The 22,045-nt window shown below is 39.7% G+C and overlaps 1 protein-coding gene across 7 annotated transcripts in view; it reads left to right on the forward strand.

Annotated features, from left to right (window-relative positions):
• ep300a (E1A binding protein p300 a) overlaps positions 1-22,045 on the forward strand; it is a 36,718-nt gene that overhangs the window by 4,119 nt on the left and 10,554 nt on the right. For 2 of the 7 annotated variants that reach the window (XM_044102548.1, XM_044102552.1), the window contains exons 2-18: positions 6,249-6,904; positions 8,927-9,100; positions 9,240-9,561; positions 10,390-10,509; positions 10,829-11,059; positions 11,893-11,998; positions 12,103-12,228; positions 13,164-13,281; positions 13,414-13,549; positions 13,773-13,844; positions 13,963-14,048; positions 14,198-14,350; positions 15,118-15,612; positions 17,971-18,358; positions 18,450-18,568; positions 19,542-19,605; positions 20,886-21,061. In XM_044102548.1, the coding sequence (XP_043958483.1) occupies positions 6,249-6,904; positions 8,927-9,100; positions 9,240-9,561; positions 10,390-10,509; positions 10,829-11,059; positions 11,893-11,998; positions 12,103-12,228; positions 13,164-13,281; positions 13,414-13,549; positions 13,773-13,844; positions 13,963-14,048; positions 14,198-14,350; positions 15,118-15,612; positions 17,971-18,358; positions 18,450-18,568; positions 19,542-19,605; positions 20,886-21,061 (3,542 nt within the window). Of the gene's footprint in view, positions 1-2,329; positions 2,841-6,248; positions 6,905-8,926; positions 9,101-9,239; positions 9,562-10,389; positions 10,510-10,828; positions 11,060-11,892; positions 11,999-12,102; positions 12,229-13,163; positions 13,282-13,413; positions 13,550-13,772; positions 13,845-13,962; positions 14,049-14,197; positions 14,351-15,117; positions 15,613-17,970; positions 18,359-18,449; positions 18,569-19,541; positions 19,606-20,885; positions 21,062-22,045 lie in introns of those variants that run through there. The other 5 variants (XM_044102551.1, XM_044102554.1, XM_044102553.1 and 2 more) reach the window with 4 other exon arrangements.

Consider the following 22,045-nt stretch of genomic DNA (forward strand, 5'->3'; position numbering starts at 1 on the left):
TGTAATTACAATCACGTGAATATTGATCATTGACTAATGAACCAAGGTGTCTTGTGACTCAACAGTGAAGCAGTCAAGAAGAAAGTATGGAGCAGAGTGTACTTTTTGAGGACGCTTTGCTCCTTCAGTGTTCGGAGCACAATGGTGCATATCTTCCATAAATCCATTGCTCATGATCCGTTGGGGTAGCAGCATCAGAGCCAGGGACTTAAAAAGGCTCAACAAGCTGACAAAGATGGATGGTTCTGTTCTGGGGACAACCGTCGACCTTCTTGAGACCATGCAGCAAAGGATTATTAATAATATGAAGGAGATTAGTGACAACCCTGAGCGTCCTCTTTATGAGATTATATGACAACAGAGTGTCTTCAGTCAGAGACTGCTTGATCCTGAGACACTGACTGCTTTAGGAGATCCCTCCACAGGCATCACCATCTCCGATAACTCTTAGAGGAAACTTGGCTAAAGCAAGTTACAAAATCACTTAATTCCCCTTTTGGGGTTAATAAAAAATGTTAAATTTTAAATTTGAAACTATGAGCCTGCCTGACATTGTGAACAAACAAGGATGTTCAATGCCAAAACATCATTCTGGTTTTTTATTTAACAGCTCTCTTGTCCATATCACATCAAGCTACAGCGCCATCACCTATGTGGCTGCTGATATTCCTAACAGAGCTGTTAAGATAACTGAGTGCAGTTGTCAGTAAGATAACTGATGTTATCTTACTTCCTATGTATATACATTCAAGATTCAAAAAAATATTCCCACACATGAAAATATACCTGCTTAGTGGATGAATGTTACTAGCTGTTTCTTAAACGCTGCTTATTTTGAATGGATAGCATTGATCACATTTGATTACACGGGCAAAAATATGAAATGTGTGGCAATTTGATTTAATATATTTTTAATAAGTGCTCTTAAATATTTTTTTTTTTTTTTTTTTTTTTTTTTTTTACATTATCTTGCACACACAGCAAAAGTTTGATTTTATTATCATCGTAACACATAACACACTCACATTCTGTTTTGGTGAAATGTGAGACACTATTCTCATGACATGTTGTTTTATTTGATGTTATGAATCATTATACTGTAAACGTATCCCTGTTGTAAAATATAGCTGAGTGGGGCAATAAAGGCTATGAGATCAAGAGTAAATAGTATATGTGAGGGATAATAACTGCTGTTTGAACTTAGATTTTAAAATTTCAACTTTGAGAGTTGTTGTTTTTTTTTAAATGCATAGACAATTCTTGACATCACTTATGGGTTGGTTCAATTTTATTTTGGAAGTGATGGCACCTATAAAATAAGAAAAAAATATATTACTGAGCATCATTCATGAAAGGTTTTAAGATACATCTTTAAAATAAATTATGCATGAAATGCTTTACAAAAATATTCACACTTGCAGAATTCCTTGACATTTTGTCATGTTATAATCCCAAACTTTTACTGGGATTTCATGTGACAGACCAACAAAACTATTAATTCTAACTTAGAATCAATGAGAAGACATATTGAATCAAATTCCGGACAACAGAAGAATAACATTAAGATGTCTCAAAGTACTTAAGATGTTTGCTTTTCTACAACAGATGAACAGTTTAAATCCAAGTATGTACATTTTCAGTATGGCCCAGTCAAAGTTTAGTCTTAGTGTGCATCCCAAACAACTTTCAACGGTAATTGTGGTAAAAGGTGGTTGCAGAATGAATTAACCAGGGGTAAATAGAAATGTAAATTTGTATTAAAAACCTGAAATCATATGAGCAGACAATGGTTTTCAGAGGGGGGGTTATTGAGAAAAAAAAAAAAAAGTATAACTTTCTTCCCAGTATAATCATAGGCTACTTTGTGTTGCTGTATTTTATAAAATTCCACCTAAAAACATTAAACTTGGTTGAAACAAAAATGTGACTAAGTTCAGTGGGAACTGTGGACTATAGATTTGTAGAGTTGGAACATCGTCTCTGGTGTTGTGGGCACAAAGTTTGCTTGAGTCTATTACTAATAAAAAAAACAACAACAAAACATTAAACCAGTCAGCTTCTGCCAAAGATAACTGTTGTCTGGAATAATTCAAATTTCTTTGCATTATGGTCACTTAAAAACGAGGATATGCAAGTTTGTTTCTGCATTAATAGACTTTTTTTTGTTTACCTGTAACAACTATGGCGAAAATATTAATGAAAATACTTTTGTCCATTATTGCTGTGCATTTGTCAGTTTTATACATTTGATTTGCATCCCATCATCCTCACCCCGCTGCCACCAGCAGCAACACCGTCACTTCGCAGCCAAGCGAGCCTTTCTGCCCGACATTATCTTCATCCTGACTCCGCAGGAAAGGGGGCTGAAATGACGGATGCAACCATGGAGGCGACACCCGGGGACGGTTTATTTACACCAGAAGAGCCGCTTTAAGTTTACTAGAGAGAAACAGATGCGTGTGTCCCCCTCTTTACTTTCACGGACCCCCTCCTCCTCCGCTGGCAGAAATTTATAAAGAACAAAAAATCCGACGAGGGAGGGGAGGGGGGTTGATATGCGCCGAGGCTGAAATCGAGAGGCGAACCCAGGGAAAGCGGAGTAATTTGTACACGGGACTTTCCCCCTCTTAGTACCCCAAACGGAGGGGGAAAAGTCGCAATATTGGCAACGAGAAGGAATGGGCTTCTAAAGGCGTGAAAACGTCTGCAATTGTGGATACTTTATATATTTTTATTTCGAAAAAATATGGCCGAGAACGTTCTGGACTCTGGCCCGCCTTCAGCCAAGAGGCCTAAACTCTCCTCTCCGGCACTTTCCGCCTCCGCCAGCGATGGAAATGGTAAGTTTTGATTTAACCTATCCACCGCTGCCGTGATATTGGTTTACATAAATGTTTTTCGGCGGCGTTTGGGACTGAAAGAGGGCGGCGAGGCGCCATTATTTGGCTGTTTTTGTCGCGGCTCGCTAACGTTAGCTTGCTATGAGAGTGTGTATGTCGGACGTGAGGAAGGGCTCCCCTGTTAGCTCCCTTGCTAACAGCCATTTTAGCCGGAGGAAGCTGCGTTAGCCACGGGGCTAACTCCAAGCGCTTATACGGCTCCACAGCTGACGATGTCGTGCCTAATGGCTACTTCGCTTTGGTTGATTAAAAGCTCTGTCCCAGGGGAACTTATGCTAAAGTTTTGGGAGCTTTATCGTTGTGTCACATAAGCACTTGTCTGGAAAGGCTGATATATTATACAAGGCATTATTAAAGGCACTGCTCTCTGTCTCACCTATGATGAGATGTTGAAATGTTAGAATGTGAAAGTAGAGTGTTTAAAATGGTACTTCTCGGTGTATGAGATGTACATTTGGGCTTCAGTTGTTGTTAAGCTGAAATTGTCTTTTCTATCCTGCTTTTTGATTATTTTTAATTGGTTGATGGTTTGTGGGAACAACTGGAATAATGGCCTAGGAGAAATCTAGATCGCCACGCTTGAAACATTGCTCCAATTCAAGGATAGTTGTTAGCAATAAACAGCTCGTGATTAATTTTTATGGTTTTTCACTTCAGCCCTTTCTAACATGATCAGGCACGATTGTCACCAACTTATCGTCAGGTTGACAGGTTAACCATCCAGAATGCTTCACACATGTCACGTAGCTCTCTATGGTATTTTGGGAAGGAACTGCAGTCTTTAAGAAAATCTTAAGATTGCAAGGATGCAATGTATTGTCCCTACTGTATGTGACAGTGGCATGCAGAACAGTGGTTTGCAAAAGTCAACCTACAACTGTACCCTTTTTACGAGAAAGACCAACAACAAAGTAGCGCATAGCGGTGAAATGGAAAGCAAACAGTGCATTACCTATGTTTTATTTCATATATTAAGCTGGAGAGTGTGGTCATCTTTACACAAAACCCCCTGTATAAAATCCAGTGCACCTGGTTTCCTTTACACAAAACAGGGTTGGCTAAATTCAGGACAATCCTGGGAGAAAACTAAGGATGCACTGATCTACTTTTTATGTTTTATTTTTTTAGTTCCGATACCAATACCGATATCAGAGGTTTAGTATTGACCGATACCGATTTGATTTGGGAAAAACAGTACTGAATTGATTTAAAATGTTTATTCCTTCTTAAAACACAGACACAAATGTACTTAACTACACATTTACTTGATAATTTTGCATCATTACATCACACTTAAAGCCACCAGCATCTTCACAAGCTTGGTCTAACATGCAAAAACAACTTTTTAATTTGTTCATTCAGTGCAGTTGGGATACAGGCAGAGTTACAGTGTAATAATTTAGATCATAACAACTTTACGTTAAAACGTCCCAGTCAAAGTTCAGACCTAAAATCAGTTGAGAATATATTTGGAAAAAGTGCTCTTCAGACACTGATCTGAGAACTGTTCTGGGGTGGATTTTTTATTTTTTTTTTAACTTGTCTATTATCACACTGACTCTAATGTTACAGACGGAGCTGTGACGAAATGATTTGGATTAAAATGTATTATTGTATTAGAATGGCCCAGTCAAAGCACAACTGAGAATTTGAGAATCGAGACTTGGAAGGAATGTTTGAAGAGATGGTCTCAGTCCTTTCAGACTGAGCTTGAGTCTATTTTGCAAAGAAGAATGCTGAAAAGTTTGTGTCTGATGTGAAAAAGTGTTGGAGCCAAACCCCAAAACATTAGCATCTGCAACATCAACCAACTGCAGATGATTGCAAATGCATGCCACACTTTTCCGATTTTTATTTTTTAAAAGTCACAAAGCTATTATTTTTCTTTCTCTCTTACAATTGTGCAATAATGCGTTTAAAATAAATCTCACCAAACGTATGTTGCTATTTATGGATCTAACGTAACAAAATATGTAGACTGAATGCTTTTGCAATAACTACATTGAAGTGTGCAGTCTAGAGCTAAAATGTGCAACATGTAAATTGCAAAAAATACACAGTTTTTTACATCTAAATTTCACTTTGATTGTTGATTTCTTTCTTGGAAGGTGAGGTGTGCTGTCATGGTTACGTGGTTTTTTACATCTGCGGAAATCATGAGCAAAATTCAGAAAATCCTTTAAATAAAAACACTAATTTAGAAATTGGTGTTGCACGTCATTCTTAGCTTCTAGAAACTTGACGGGTGTTAAGAAACAGCAAAGAGCTGGATTTGCAAAGACTCCCATCAGTTTTCATATGTTTTCACTCTCTGTGAGAACTGATTTAAAATCTCTACTGTAATGAAAATAAAATGCATTTTCATTTCCTATGATTCTTGTTTTGTTTTGAGAAAAAGTGGGTTTGTACATCTGTCAAAAGGTTTGGTGCTAGGCTAGCTATACGATAAATTGTCTAGTAAATGCTCTAAACTATGATATTGTTGTTTGAGGTCGTTTTTAAGTAATATAATAATGTTGATGACATAATAATGCTAAACACAATCTCAAATAACAATAAACTTTAAATTCTAATGTACATTAAACACTGGAAACTGGAAGACGTTTTAAATATCCAAAATAAATAAACAAATCAGAAGCGACAAATAAAATGAATTATAGTCTCTTTAAATAGTTCCTCTAAAAAACCTGCTGATTGACACCGAAGCACCAGACTGAAGACTTTTATCATCCAGATTCTGGTAGAAAGAGAGAAAAATGATAAATCAGGCAAATTGAATTTATTAAGCTTGCTTTAATTTATTGTGTGGTTAATAAATTGTTTGCTTATTGCGAAAGGCCTAATCAGTGCATCACTAGTGGTTGCGTTTGTATGTATTCCTGAATGAATGTGATTTATTAATTTGGTCTTAATGGTTTACTGCATTTTTCACTTTATCCTTCTGGAAATTTGACTATTTATTATATATTAGCATGACTGTGGTGATTATTTTTTTGTGTGTGTGTTTTAATAATGACACCCAAAGTTTCCCCCTGAAATCTTGCTAAGCCCGGTGGTTGAGTGTTAGGACAGTCTCTCATCCAGCAGCACGTCGTGTTTTTGAGTTAAAAAATGTTTAAAGTTGACAGGAAATTTGAAAATATTACTTGATAATTATTTGTTATAAAACCTTAAAAAATGCAAACATTTTAAAATGACTTGAATAAACAAGTAATACATAGCCTGGTGGGGACACAAATGAAGCCTGCTGGCCCACCAGGCTTATAATAAACCAGGGGAAACCCTGTCACCTTGTCTAATCTTTGATATTTTTTGTTTTTGTTTTTGTTTTGTTCTTCCTATTTTCAGATTTCGGGACGCTGTTGGACTTGGAGCACGATCTCCCGGATGAGCTGATCATCCCCAGCGAACCGGTTCTTGTCAACGATGGGGACCTGAACCAGCTGAACAGCAGCTTGGGAAGAGGACCTGCGGGTGGAGCAGCAGGGGCAATGGGGCTGGGCTTTGGCCCCGGTCCCGGGGGGGAACCTGGCGGGGTAGGCGGGGGCCAAGACGCAGTGGCCAAGCACAAGCAACTGTCAGAGCTTTTGCGTACAACCACCTCCAGTCAACAAGGACATCCGGGAGCCATGGGTGGTCCTGGAGGCCCCGGAGTGATGGGGCAGCACCTAGCCAACATAAAGGTATCCTCAGGTCAGGGGCCTCAGCAGATGATGGGGGGGCAGCAGCAGCATCTCTCCCAGCAGCAGGCCAACATGATGCAGCAGCAGCAGTCGGGGATGATGGGTAACAGGGGCATGATGGGCGTGCAGCAGAAAGCCAATAACGGCCAGCAGCAGCAGCCGGGCATGATGGGAAGCCAGGTGATGAACGGCTCCCCCAGGATGGGCTTCGGGAACCAGGGGATGGCCGGCAGCGGCAACATGTTGGCCGACACGCTGCAGCAGCAGGGAGCCGCGGGGCCAGGAGTCATGAGGGGCCAACAGCATGGAGCCATGAACAAGGTAGGGGCCCAGAGCCTGTTCACATGGAGAGCTGATGGAGTTCAGTCACATCCAGCTGAAGATGCTCATGTTACATGTTGGGGGGCGAAACCTGAACTTTGGTTGTAGCTAATCGGTCTACAGATAGAAAATGTGTCTTAATATTAGGAAAACGTTAGTCTAACAATATTTAATATGCTATCCAATCAGGTGATGCTACAAGGAAGCTTTTGGATCATTTAAGTACTTTGCATGAACACATCATGGTTCTGAATGTGAATCCTCCGATGTACATTTACTGTTAGAGACGGATCTAAAACATCAAGTAGAACGACTGCGTAGTGAGCCGTGCTACAGGAACATATGTAAGAGGAGCCGCAGTAAAAGTTTATGAAATCCAATACACTATTATTATTATTAGTAATGCACCAGTCAGTATTTGTCCATTGATCAGCTCTGATTGGTTATCAGTGGCCTTAAATAAATGCATCAAAACAAAGAATTGCCAACATTTTAAAAACACATAAACCAAGTTTTAAACATTATTTTAAAAAACAATTTTTTGGAATAATTATGCAAAACCTTACAGATGATTTTGTTTTATTAAAAGAAATTGTGCTAAATGAAAAAATTAAATTAAAAACTTTCAAAGCACAAATGACAGTCGCTGTTGCACTTGGCATGTTTGTTACTTTCTGTTTTTCTGATTCCAGTCTTTATTTTCAGGTTTCTAATCATTTTAACTTCATAGTAAAATAGTTTTTTTTTAAAAAAATCAGCACGGACACTGGTGGACCATATCTTTACAAATACCATCTTTATACATAATTTGAGTTAATTTAATAGTCTGATGTTACTCATATATTCTACTGCTATTGTAGTTGGTTAACATGGGTATATTTTTTTGTAGAAATCAGATTTTTTAAAAACATTTTTAGGTCAATTAGTTAATAATTTTCTAAATTTATTGGAGGTTTTCATTATTTTGGTTGATATGTACAGTAAAAAGCAACAACAGCTCTGAATTTCAAATGATTCTAAAGTTAATTTCTTTTTCCTAGTTGTTCTGGTAAACAAAATAACCCCTTTTCAATTCATTACAAAAAAACCCCAACTATTGTTTCTCTGATTAAATTACATAATTGGTCAAATAACTCATTAAAAACCTTAAATGAAAACTTTAGGACTTGCACTACAGTGACTTGGTCCCACCTCTGTTTCTGTAACTTTGGTTTCTAAGCTCCTAGTCTGAAGGCAGTGAAACATTTGTCTCTAAAAAGACTGTCTTTGCAATACATTCACCAAACTATTGTGATTAAAACTTCAAATTCATACTTCCCATGCCTGACGCAAATTGTATTTAGCATCTTAAGCTTGTTTGGAGATTTATCCCAAGGAATCATTTTCCTTTATCCCTGACTGGGCTCATTACAGCTGGAAGACATTTAAATCTAAATCTTCACAAATGGTTCATATGCAACTATTGCATCCATCCATCCATCCATTCATCCATCCATCCATTCATTCATCCATCCATCCATTCATTCATCCATTCATTTTCTGTTCACCATTGTCCCTTAGTGGGATTGGGAGGGTTGCTGGTGCAACTATTGCATCATATGGAGTTTTAATGATTGAGTAGAAATAAGCAAGTTTAATTATTTATATAAGCAGTTATTACACACAACATTCTTTACTGGACTTTAAAGGAAAGACTAGAAAGAAAGTAAAGCATAAAACGGAAGTTGTTTGGATTATCTCTGATAACTTGGTTGCAAAATATTATAACAAGATTCTTCTGTAGCTTAAGTTGTACGTCTGTACAATTTTAGTGATGATGACAATCCCAAAAACTCCACATCTTACAAAGTACTTTTGGTCTTTTTGTTCAGATATCTTGGTAGACTTGAAATAAGACTTACAAGTTACTTTCCAGCATGGTGTAAGTTCTTGTTGAAGTCAATAATTATTTATATTGATGAAAAAGTTGTAGTTCACAGACAGATAATTTCACTCTTTTTCTTTTGATGCGTTCTGTTGCAGCCGGGCATGATGGGAAACCCAGGCGGCTCGTTTGGAGGTCCATATCAAGGAGGTCAGGGTCTGGGAGCTGCAGGGCTGGGCCCTCAGCTCCAGAACAAAGGGCCCATGGCCAACAACCTGGGCCAGTTCAATGTGGACAAGAAGACCCAGCAAATGCAAGGAATGGGTGCCATGGTAAGGCATGCACTCAGATTTAATTATGACGAGCCGAACACAGTCATTGTTTTTACCGCTTCTTCAGAAGACTTTTCATGACAAACAACTTTTTTTTTTGCCCCCCTCTTCTGCTGCTTTCCCATTTCGGGCCACCAAGCAGTCGCAGACGGGTGTGGGCGGTCCAACGGGCGCACCGGTGGGAGGAGCACCAGGGATGGTCCCCAGCGCGCAGGCGGGCCTAGCAGGGTACAACGCACAGGCCTCCACGGCGTCCGCTGCGGCCGGAGCGCCACCCACAGCCGACCCCGAGAAGCGCAAGCTGATCCAGCAGCAGCTGGTCCTCCTGCTTCACGCGCACAAGTGCCAGCGGCGGGAGCAGGCCAACGGAGAAGTCCGGCAATGCAACCTGCCCCACTGTCGCACCATGAAGAACGTCCTGAACCACATGACCCACTGCCAGGCCGGCAAGTCCTGTCAAGGTGAGAGTTACGGCGCTGTAAACCTGCTACCTTATGTCAGACAGATTTAATATGATGACTGCGTTTCTCTGGAAGTATGTTTGACTCTGCTGAAGTTCAGCTCTTATAGCTACAGTATATGACTTTGTAAAAAAAAAAAAACAAGAAAAGGTCTATTTTTTTTTAAACATATTTTCTTAAACTGACATTATATCCTGACAGTGTGGTATGAGACCCCCTGAACTGCTATTGCTGTCAGAGCCAGGAGGAGGGGCTTAGAGCTGCCAATCAACTCATGCATGCACTACTAAATGTGCTAATAGCAGAGAAGCAACTTACCATTCCAGAAAATGCTAACTAGCCTTAGCATTCATGGCAAACTCTGCTATTAAAATTCAGCTTTAGTGTAGCAGAGAGAAAGGTGGGCTGGTGTGAGTAACGTGTACATGAGCCTGATTGACAGCGCTAAGACGCTGGGTGCTAATAAATCAGTTCTGATTTTCTTAATATTGGGCGATCGGCTGATATTTACATAAGTTTCTGATCTTATCTACATCTGCAAAGGTCTGAGAATCAGCCACTGCTTCCTTTTGGTCTGCTGACAGACAGAGAGGTTATTTCTTCACATTATTGATTTACTGAAATCAGGGCCTTGTTGTTAACTTAGAGAATTTTAGTCAAAATATCAGGTCAAAATCAGACTGGGCAGCTCAGGTTTTTTTTAAAGATTGATGAATGGTCAGAAAACTGAAATTGGTGCACTGAAAATTTTACTGTCCTTCATGTGCTCATATTTCATTTTCACATTTTGTGCTCTGTGTCTGCCCTATCCCCTCTTTCCTTTTGCAGTGGCTCACTGTGCGTCCTCCAGACAGATCATCTCCCACTGGAAGAACTGCACGCGCCACGACTGTCCTGTTTGTCTGCCACTGAAGAACGCCGGGGACAAGAGGAACCCGCAGTGTGAGTGTCTGTATCTGACCAAACCGACACATCCACACTGGTTCTTATTTTGTTCCCAAATACTGTACATCTGCTTTATTTTCTACAATTTTATTAGCTTCGACTACTCCAGTAGCTCGTAGACATTTTAATTCTAAGATTGTCCAGCTTTGCTTGGTAATGGATTAGAACCAACAACCTCATTTTCACCTCACTTGTAAACTCTGCTCTTTTAGAAGCTTTTGCATTGACGTTTTAAATGTATTTGTTGAAATCACTGTTGTTGATACTTTCGAGCAGAGGAGATAAATAATCACTGATCCAATATTATTCTTGCTGTCCTCAGCTCTGCTGAATGCAGCAGGTTCAGGACTGGGAAGCTCACTAGGTTCGGTTCCCGGTGGTCAGCCCAGTACTCCCAACATCAACCCACCCAGCCAGATTGACCCCAGTTCAATAGAGAGAGCCTACGCCGCCCTGGGTCTCACCTACCAGGGAAACCAGATCCAGGGTCAGACTGGTCCACCCAACGTGTCCAGCCAAGGTCAGGCTGGCATGAGGCCTCTGAACCCAATGAGTAAGTTAAACAAAACAAGCTAAGCTAACAGAAAACATCCAACTAGTTGGATGTTTTCCAATTACTTGGATGTAATTGGATCATAATGATGCATGGTGCATCATTATGAACGATGCGATAATTGCATCGTTCATAATTTATCGTGATAAATTCCAATTAATGATGTTTAAAACCCCCCAAAACTGTCACTTTTGTCATTTTTACTCTTTTCTCCACTGAAACAAAAATGTCAATAAACATTCAGTAAATTTGAAAATAATGTGTGATACAAATCATGCTTCTTTGTGTCACTAAAAAACATGCCGACGCTCATCCTCAAACTACTTCCTGTCGTCGTCTTCATGGTTTGCACCAACATCTGGTTGCTGATCATGTGACTCGTGAAGAAAGTGTTTCTGTCACAGTTCAACAAAATAAACCACTTTTAATGCAGCCAAAAACAAACACCACCTCACCCTAACGCTAACACGTTTTATGAAAAACAGCAATGTTTTCAAAATTCCTATTAAGCAAATTTATTTTTGAAATGTCAAACTGTGCAATTATATGTACAATGAAAACATACTTAATGCCATACAGTAACCTAAAAATGAGGAAATAAATACTTAATGTTGTCACTTTTATTGTTACCGCAATAGTACGGCAAAATATTGTGATAAAACTGTAAGTCCGTATTGCCCACCCCAACCTGGGTAATGTCTTATTGCCAAAATCCAGAAAATTTAGATGGAACTGAATTATTAAGAGTAAAACTGCAGACAAAAGTCACCCAATAAGAGAGCGTTCTGTTAGGAAAGAAGAAGTTGTATAAAGCCGATCTCTTATTTGTCTAGGTGTTAATCCGATCGGGGTCAACGGCGGCGTGGGCGGCCCCACTCAGAGTCAACAAGCCAGTTTACTACAGGACACCATGATGCATCTTAATGTGAATAACCAAAGGTAAGAAATGGCACCATGATGTGTGATGAGAAGTTTGACTTAAAATATCAAGATCAAAATCAGTTTAATGATACTCCATTTTGTGTTTTTAATATTATTTCCAGTTTGATGAATGATGCTGTGGGAGTTGGATCCATGCCCACAGCAGCCCCTCCCTCCGCCACCGGCATAAAGAAAGGCTGGCATGAAGACATCACACAGGACCTCCGGAACCACTTGGTGCACAAGCTGTAAGCGTCACCAGCAAAACACGACACACTTCGACTTGTGTCACCACTTCGAAAACCCTTTGAGATTTTCTACGTTTTGTCACGTTAAAAGCACAAACGTCAGCTTATTTTATTAGGATTTCATGTAAATACACCAAATTAAAGTGGCACATCACTGTGGAGGGGATTGGAAATGACGTCTGATTTTTCTGAGTTGTTTGGTAAGAAAAGTCTGATAAGTGTGGGATTTATTTGCATTCAACTCCCTGAGTCAACACTTTGTGGAAGCTCCTTTCAGCGTCTCCAGCAGCTCTGCACACTATAATTTTATCCCATTTATTTATTTTTGCTCTTTTTAGTCGCTGAGTAACTTTCTTTTAAAAGCCTTTCCACAGTTTCTTATCTGGATTCAGGTTTGGACTTTGACTAGGATATTTAAACACATGATTGTGCTGTTATCTAAACCATTGCATTGTCGCTTAAATTACTTTTCCTTCTATTTAGCTCCATCCATTTGAGTACTGTAGCCAACTTGCACATTTCTACCAAAGGGGAAAAAAAGCAGCATCTTTATGATGCTGCTTTCTTCAACCCCCTTCCATTTTGAGATGATTGATTGAACCGTTCTAGCTTCAATTTAAACTTTATTTCTAACTTGTCTGTGTTCCTTGGCTTGTTGATGCGGTTTGAGTTACTCATAAGTGGATTTTATTCACTAATTGGATAACTTCTGAAATCAGTTGATTGCACTACATTTTATTCAGGGAAACTAGAGTTTAGGGCTTGAATACAAATGCATGCCACACTTTAAATTCAGAGTTTTAATTGTGAAACTTTGAAACCCATGTATCCATTTCCTTCCACATGACAACTATCCACAGCGTTCCGTTAGTCAGTCACAGACTCTGCTGTTCCCTCGTCCATTAGCCTCTTCTCGTCTGCTTGTTCGCTCACAGTGTCCAGGCCATCTTTCCGACTCCGGATCCTGCCGCGCTGAAAGACCGTCGGATGGAGAACCTGGTGGCCTACGCCCGGAAGGTAGAGGGAGACATGTACGAGTCGGCCAACAGCAGAGTAAGCTGCTCTCTTCTCAACCTCACTAATTATACAAAAAAATATATATAAATGGAATATGCCGACTTCAGTCTTCTTCATTGGTGGTTCTGCCGTTCTGATTTTTTCTTCTTTTTTTTTTTTTTTTCCCAGGCTGAGTACTATCACCTGCTGGCGGAGAAGATCTATAAGATCCAGAAGGAGCTGGAGGAAAAAAGACGGACTCGGCTGCAGAAACAGGGCACAGCCGGGCCCGGCATGGGTCAGTCACCAACCGGGCTGCCTCAGAGTAAGTGGACATCTAGATTCTCATGCCAGTGCCTAACCTTTTATTTCTGTTTTCACTCCTATGAGTTGCATAGAAATCTTGGGTTTGGAATGTAAATAATTTGTCGTCACATCTGTTTTCCTTTTTCTAACTTCTGAAACCTGCGCCTCAGTAAACCAACTCTGCAGTTCTACTTTCTCCCATTTTGCACTTATGGGTGTCACTGTCTATCTCCTTTCTGCAGATGGTCCTCTGTCTGATCCATCCATGGTGCGGCCGCCTGTACCCAATCAGATCAACAGGATGCAAAACCCAGGTAGAGAACTTCCTCAAAGGATTGTTTTATCTGCTCAGATATGATTTATTTGCACACAAAATGTCAATTTTCCATTAAACAATTTTTGTTCCTAACATTATGTGAGTGTTTTTGTCAGGTATGAACCAGTTCAATCAGATGGGGATGCCAACTATGGGTCAGAGGTCAACACCGCCCCTTCCTATGGGAGCATCTGGCAACCAGGTCAGCACTTTGCTCTGTTTGGTTTTAAGCTACGGCTAATAGAGCCATTTATTGTTTCTTGGACATCTCCATAGAGATGACGTTTTAATCAAAGACAATTAAAAAAAGTTTTTTTTTGTTGTTGTTTATTTACACATTTATTCATGTAGCTTGGAATGGTTGGGCCCAGAGTGGGACAGCCCAACGTCAACACAATGCCGACCCAGTATTTGTCCCATGGACAGTTTCCTGGGTCTGGACCTGGAGTTGGAGCACCTCAGCCTGGACTGTCCCAGCCTGGAGCTCAGGGCGGGATGGTACAGGTAGGAAGACTCACATTCCTTTAATTCTTCCCTGTCTGCCATGTTTATTTACTCCGAACTCATGTTTGGTCTTGACATTATTGAGAGGTTTTGTGACACTCTCCATCTGAAATCTGAATGGTGGTGAGTAAAATCAGTTTCACAGGTGTGTTACTCCTGTCTTGTGGCTCAGGACCAAACACTGTGCAAGCACACCTGCAATGGCTAAGATTTTTTTAATCATGTTTGTGGTTTCTTAGGTTTTTAAAATCAGACGCTCAAACCAGACATTAGCTTTTCTTTAACTGAGTATATGCTGAGAATATGACAAACATTTTCAATAATCTCTTCATTAAAAAAAAGAAAGAAAGAAATCACCAACTCCCAAAGATGTTTTAGGAAAAAAAAAACTTTTGGCAAAAAAATGACTTATACTACATGTAGTTTATTTTTTTCGCAAGACTTTTCTGTCACACAAAACCCTGAGTCTCATTCAGACATTTTCATCCTGTTCTGTAACTTGAGCCGGGTGAGGCTACCGCTAGTTAGCTTGTTTGCATCCATCGTGGGTGCAGATTATTGGCAAGTTTTTTCTTCGCCAATGGTTCATTTCTGTTGCCAGGCCATATGATGCTTCATTGACACTATAGTATAAAATATGTTATTTTTTTTTGTATATCACAGCTCTTAGATTTCATTCATCGTGGTCTTAAAAAAAATCTTAAAACGTTTTAAATATGAGTTGGTGAACCCTGTCCTCCTCCTCCTCCTCCTCCTCCTCCCTGTAGGCCCAGATGGGAACTCCTCCATCTCTCTCCGTGGCCAGTCCTATGGCACAGCCCGGTTCAGTGGGGGGTCCCAGTGGGGTCCCCACTGTGGGGCCCATGGGTCCCCAGAGCGTGGGAGGCGGCGGTCCCAACGCATCTCTTGGCACCTCCGCTCCATCCGTAACCTCATCTAACTCCAACCAGCAAGCCAACTCCATCCCCCACCTGGGACCCATGCGTGGCAGCTCCCCCTCCCCGGCACACAGTCGCTCCCCAACACCCCACCAGACGCCCCCCAGACTAGCGGGCTCCCAGACGCCGCAGCCACACACCCCCAACGCTCCTCAGCTGGCGGGGCCCCCACTGGCCCTTCAGCAGAATCAGCTCAGCCAGGGGCCTGGCTCCAACAAGCCGCTCCAGCAGCAACACATGGGGCCTTCGGGTTCAACCACTCCGTCTCATCCCGGACTAGCCCCCAGCTCCACGCCGCATGCCGCTCAGCTGCCCCGCACTCCGGTTAGTCAGAGCTGCAGCTCTTCCTGCTCTAAAGGAAATAATTTATCTTATTAGTTTAAGTTTTATTTGCAAGACGTTTGTCTTTTTATTTCAAGTATAAATCTGTTCAGTACAATCATAAAGCAGGGCTGGGTCATAAATCGATTTCTGTTTGGTTTTAAACTACAGCTAATAGAGCCAATAACAATGGCTCTATTGTTAATGGCTCTTTTAGCCATTTATTGGCTAATAGAGCCATTATTATTGGACTCTACTCCAATAATAGATTCGATTTATCAATTTCATCGATAAATCAATGAAATCGATGAAATCGATTTATTGAAATTTTGGCTATTATAGATTTAATTTTTGCAAAATCAGGATCTTTTTTTTTTTTTTACAAATGTGAAATGAGCTCCATATTTTCCATTCTGATGAATATTTTTTAAAGGGCAATTTTGTTTACAGAAACGTAATAATTTTTTTAATGGTTTTGGTCATGTGTGGTTTTAATTTCCACTTTATTTATTGTTCTTTGTTGTTATATTTAGTTTTGGATATTTAAAATATCTTCCAGTTTCAGTGTTTAGTGTTCTGTACAAAATTACAACAAAAGTTAGTTGATCTCTGAGAGGATGAACTCGCATTATATTGCCGTTATTATATTAGTTGATGTCAAAATGCCAATATTATTGTTTATCTCAGTAATTTCTGAGACAATCAATTAGGGCTGTTGTAAACACATCTTTTAGTTATCGAGTAATCTATCGATTATTCTTACGATTAATTGAGTACTTGGATAAAAAACAGCTAAAATAAAACATTGATAAATCCAACATAACAGCAGTTTTACTATCGCATATCAACATCAGTCCAATTTTTCACATTTGAGCTTCCCTAACAATAACTTTTCTGTAGCTTAGAAAATGAACCTGTAACAATAACAGCTCGTTTCTAAGTTAATCTGAAGTTATATTCAATTTACTAATAAAGAGGCAAGCTCACAAATATGCTAATGAAGAAATGTCTATACTCCAGCTTTTAGTTCATGTTTTCATCTTCAGTCAATTTAATAGATGAACTCTCATCTTGCCCAGACATTTCTAACTTTTGTGTTCATGTTGGTGACGGGATATGACACCTTCGTTCATCAGACACAGAAACATCTACCAGCTACGTGTCGCCATGATGAGCTCCGCCACACATTTGTTGAGACTGGGATGATATGAAATAAATTTTTCGGTTCGTCCATAAAGCTACACTTACGTTTATCATCTAATGCACAGCCGCCTGTAGCATTCAGTCTATCCGCTCACCTGTATAAATACATCTTCAGCGCTCTTCCCTGCTGTTCGCTCTGAACCAGCAGCTCCCGGAGGAGAAAAGCTGCCGTACTCCAGGCATGGCTCCCGTCATTTTAAAGATGCTTATTGGTCCCCCAAAAAATGACAAAGACCCAGACATTATTATCAATCTATAAAATCCTCCCGGGCCGAACGTGAAAACTGGACGTTATGCTGCTAACACTTAGCGTTCGTCAACAATTCAGGCAGAAGTGAGAGCTCTGCACATTGCTAATAATAACTCATCCACAACACGGTGCATTAAATAATAAAACATAAATTAATGAAGCTTCGAGGCAGACAAATTTTCTCGAGGAATTTTAATAATCGAGGTACTCGAATCACTCGAGGAATCGTTTCAGCCCTATAATCTATCATCCTAGAGTTTTTGACGGTCGTAAACTCGCCCAGGGTGTCCGTCTTGTGTTATAAGTATGTTTCACAGCAGCAGTAGAGTTGACCTTTGAATTCAGGTCAACTCGACATTGGAATATCAGGTCCAGGCTAAGACTTTACAAAAATAACATTGTAATACCAGAAAAATGAACTAATAATTTTATAAGCATTTTATTAGTAACTCCTACGCAAAAAAAGAAATGAGGAATGTCGATAAACTTGTAACGTTGTTGCTTGGTAATGGATTTTCAGATGTGCTAAAAGATGATGTATTTTCATTTCAGCATCAAATTATTCACAGCAACAGGACTTTAAAACGATTGAGCAAACGACCGGGTTCATTTAGAAGAAATAATCAAATGGGCCACAATAGATCTTAGTACCTGTAGAAGCTGTTTTTCTTATTAAAACAACTTTTTTTTCTTTATAATTTTAAGACGTTCTGGTAAAATTCTGTCTTTATTCTGCCAATATTTTGACTACGCTCCCATAAAGCAAACAAAAATCCCCATAACCAGCCCTCATACTTTGTCCTACAACTCACAGAAGGTATGATTGGGAAAAAATAGGCCACTGATTGCAAATATTTTCTGTTAATTTAATCTTATTAACTGGAGTTTGTCTGTAATGGTCCCTGCAGCTGTCCCAGAAGGGCTCGTTCCCAGGAGACAGCCAGGCCATGACGCCGGCCTCCGTCGGCAGTCTGGACGCAGCGTCCCAGCAGCCGCCGCTGGACGCCTCCGCCACCAAGATGGAGCCCAAGGCGGAGGTGAAGCACGAGGATGAGGAGGAGGAGAGCGACACAGGCAGTTGCTCCAAAGGGGGGAAGCTGAGCAACCACAAAGCGGAGGAAAAACCCGTCAAACTAGAACCTAAGAAGGAGGAGTGTTCCAGAGACGGAGGGAAGGGAGTCCCCATGGACACGTCCAGGCCGTCGGCGGCCATGAAGACCGAAGAGAAGAAGCCAGAGGTGAAGGAGGAGGAGAGTTCGGAGGCAGCTGCTCCACAGGCTCCTGTGAAGAAGAAGAGTAAGGCGTTGTTTTACAGAGCTGAAAATACTACGTCACAGACTAGTTGAGTTAAATTTCACTTTTTTCCCCCCTCTCCATAATTTCATAGTCTTCAAGCCGGAGGAGCTTCGTCAGGCCCTCATGCCCACGCTGGAGTCTCTCTACCGACAAGACCCAGAATCCCTCCCATTCAGAATGCCTGTGGACCCAAAGCTGCTCTGCATACCCGTACGTATACTGAGTCAGAACAATATCCAATGTCCTCAACCCGCTCTCTCTCATAACTACCATAACTACCAGTTCCATGTTGCTACTATAGCCGCGTTTCCTCTAGAGGTGGGCGGATCCATCCAAAATATCAATAACATCAATACCAAGTTGGTGTTAGCATTAGCGTGCTAAGATTGATAGTAAGTTCAAAATTCCATCTTGAAATTTTATTTAGGCTTTGCATTCTCAACTATACCTCAGAAATAATTTTGTTTTGGATTTCTCTCAAATGATCATTTTTCCACTTTGTTTAGGAAAAATGCACAAAAAACCATGTTAATATGTGATTAAATTATTTTGTAGATGCATGTATAGACTTTGTCCAAATTCTGTGCCAGAATTTATTCTTTGAATTATTTGAATAAAATAATTCAAAGAAAAAAGGAACAACAAAAACGCCAGTAGTTTGATTATATATCAATATCAAACTTGAATAAAAAGTATCGGTATCAGCGAGAGTTGTATTTACTTGATATTGGATTGATATCTAAATATGCAGTATTGCACATCCTTTTCCCCTATTAACCACAGAGCTGCACTACTTGGAATCACAAGAATTCATTTGCTTAATGGAAAGTCAAAAGTTTTGCCGTTACTGTGAGGTTTTTTTCAGCATCTAAGCTACAATAGAAAGATTTTTTTTTTCTCGCAACACAAGACAAAAAATGGATTTCACTGCTGGTGAAGAAAACAAAACAACAATAAGTAGTTGTAGGATCATGTTTCTTAATGACTTATCACAGGAAAAAATTTATTCATTGATTTTAATCGTGATTCTTATTAAATGGAAACACGGCAGGTGCAAAATTGTGTATTTTTGAAATTAGTGGAATATTGACAAAGTTTTGCAAACGTTTGTAATGGAAACAAAGCTTCTGTCTGGACTGTGTTGCATGTGTCTAATGATGTTTCCTCTGAAACATTTGGACAGGACTACTTTGACATAGTGAAGAACCCGATGGACCTGTCGACTATCAAGAGAAAGTTAGATACAGGTGAGTGTCTGTCTGCTGGAAGAGATACCTCTTCCAGCAGAGGTATCTCTGCTGGAAGAGGTATCCAGCAGAAGTGTAGTCTCTTTCTACACTTTGAGCTACAAACTTCACTATATTTATTTTCAGAATTCCATTTTTTCCCAATTTAACCATATTTCCTAGCTCAAGGAATACTTGATTACAGTGTGAACAGAAAAAAGATGGAACATATCGATGAGTAGAGGTCAACATTTTCTTCTTTTCTGTATCACAAATGAAACAAACTGCTGTGGTTTTACAAGCTGTTAGTTTCTCCTTCATTTTTTTTTCTATTTTGATCATTATGAGCAAAACTAAGAATCTTGTTCTTAAAGTAAAAGAGAGTATCCCTTATTAAAATATTTTCGAGTTGATCAGAATGCTAAAAAACAAAACAGTAAATAGTAAAAGCTCATGCACACTTCCCTGAAGAACAAGACCTTTTGTTCATTTTTATTTCTTTCATCTCCAGTGAAGTGATGACTGCCAGCGTTTTGGCGCTTAGCTTCCATGTTCGCCACCACTGAACATAAATGTTGTGGATTCCATTTTGTCTGTTAAATCCTGTCTGCGTTTTCCACGCCGCAAAAATTATACGCATCTCTATATTACTTGGATGTGAAGTGATAAATCGATGCAAGCTGCCTCTGAGAACTGTGAAGTAAGATGGAAAATCTGAATTTGCTTTTAAAATATTCAATAACTTCCACCCCGCTCTGCTCTGGTACCCGTAAATAAAGTTTTGTGTAGTCAGACGTTGGTCAGTAAATGAAGCTCCTGACTGGTGGATGGTGACCAGAGCATACAGTTAATGCCCATAGGATTGGTTTGGAACAAAGCATTGTCAAGTGTTAGAATGGCCTAATTAAAGTCCAGAGCTAAATCAGGTGGACTGAAATTCATGCCACATTTATTTGTTGATTTTTTTTTTTTAAAGAAAAAAAACAAAAACTTTTTTTTAGTTTTTTTTTTATGAGACATTTTGTGTTGGTCTGTCACATAAAATACATTAAAGTTTGAGGCTGTAATGTGACAGATTGTGGAAAAAAATTCATGACTAATGCACGACTCAGCATGTCCTGTCAAGTGACAACAAAACGTAAAAGTTACTTAACCAATAAGTAATCCCCTCTCTTTATATTTTAATGTAAAGTTCTTCTACTGACCAGAGAGTCATTTAAAACTCTGGATCCATCAGTGATCACACAGTAACTGACCAGCCGGGGATTCGCTCCGCCTTCGCGGCGTTTGTGTCGCTGCAGGTCAGTACCAGGACCCGTGGCAGTACGTGGACGACATCTGGCTGATGTTCAACAATGCCTGGCTGTACAATCGCAAAACGTCCCGCGTCTACAAGTACTGCTCCAAGCTGGCCGAGGTGTTTGAGCAGGAGATCGACCCCGTTATGCAGGGCCTGGGCTACTGCTGCGGCAGGAAGGTGTGTAGACACACAGTTCTTCTTTCAGCATGAAATATGGCAAAGTACTTGCATCAAAAACACGCTTTGCTTTCTCTTTGAAGTTTGAGTTAATAATGTCAACTGACCTGTACTTAGAGGAAAAGGTTTTAGAGAACGAAAACCTTCTTTTTACTAATTGATTATACCTGGATTGATATTGAAAATAAAAATAAAAAGTGGGACCCAAATTCTGCTTTTATTGCTGAGGATAAGCTGAACTTATTCTTTTATGTTTTGTCCAAACCCAAAAGCATTTTCATTAATGTGCAAAATCCTTTTTAAGGTTTGGATTTACAGTGATTTAAACAAAGCAAGACAAACAACAAAAAACTGACTTCTTTACTTGTTTCTTTAAAATTGTTGTATGCTCAGTTTGTTGAGCCACTTAAATAAAAAGATGTGTATATATATACTATGTTTGTTTTGTGGTTTTAGTCCTTTAAAAACTAAAGTTATTTTTTTGACTTGATGATTTTGTCCCATGTGACAAAAGGTTTAGACCTTTTGGTCACACAAAAGCGAAAGGAGACACAGTTTGGACAAACAAACGATAAAAACGGCAGGAAATAAGCAGAATAAAATGAAATGCCCAGTCAAACCTCTGTGACACCAACCAGTTCTTGCATATACAAAACATTGTTTAATTTAACCATTCATCCATTTCTTTGCATCCAGTTTTCTAATTGTTTTAGAAGTGTTTGTTTTCTGTGAATCTGTGTGGACAAGTCGTTTCCTCCGCTAATGAAACCTGATCCGGCTCTCAAATGCAAAAATGAAGTCTGCTTTGCCTGTGACGTTGGTTCATAACTAATTTTAGTCAGGGCCGTACTACTGCAATATCATGTTCACTTTTTATTGGAGGGTCTATTTTTGTTTTTACAGACAAATACCTAAACCTACTGTGTGTATGAGGAGTGGTCTACGTTTAACGACTTAATATTAGACATATTAGCACTAATGTCA

Source organism: Gambusia affinis, linkage group LG20, assembly GCF_019740435.1.
Source record: "Gambusia affinis linkage group LG20, SWU_Gaff_1.0, whole genome shotgun sequence".
In the NCBI taxonomy this organism is placed as follows: Eukaryota; Metazoa; Chordata; class Actinopteri; order Cyprinodontiformes; family Poeciliidae; genus Gambusia; species Gambusia affinis.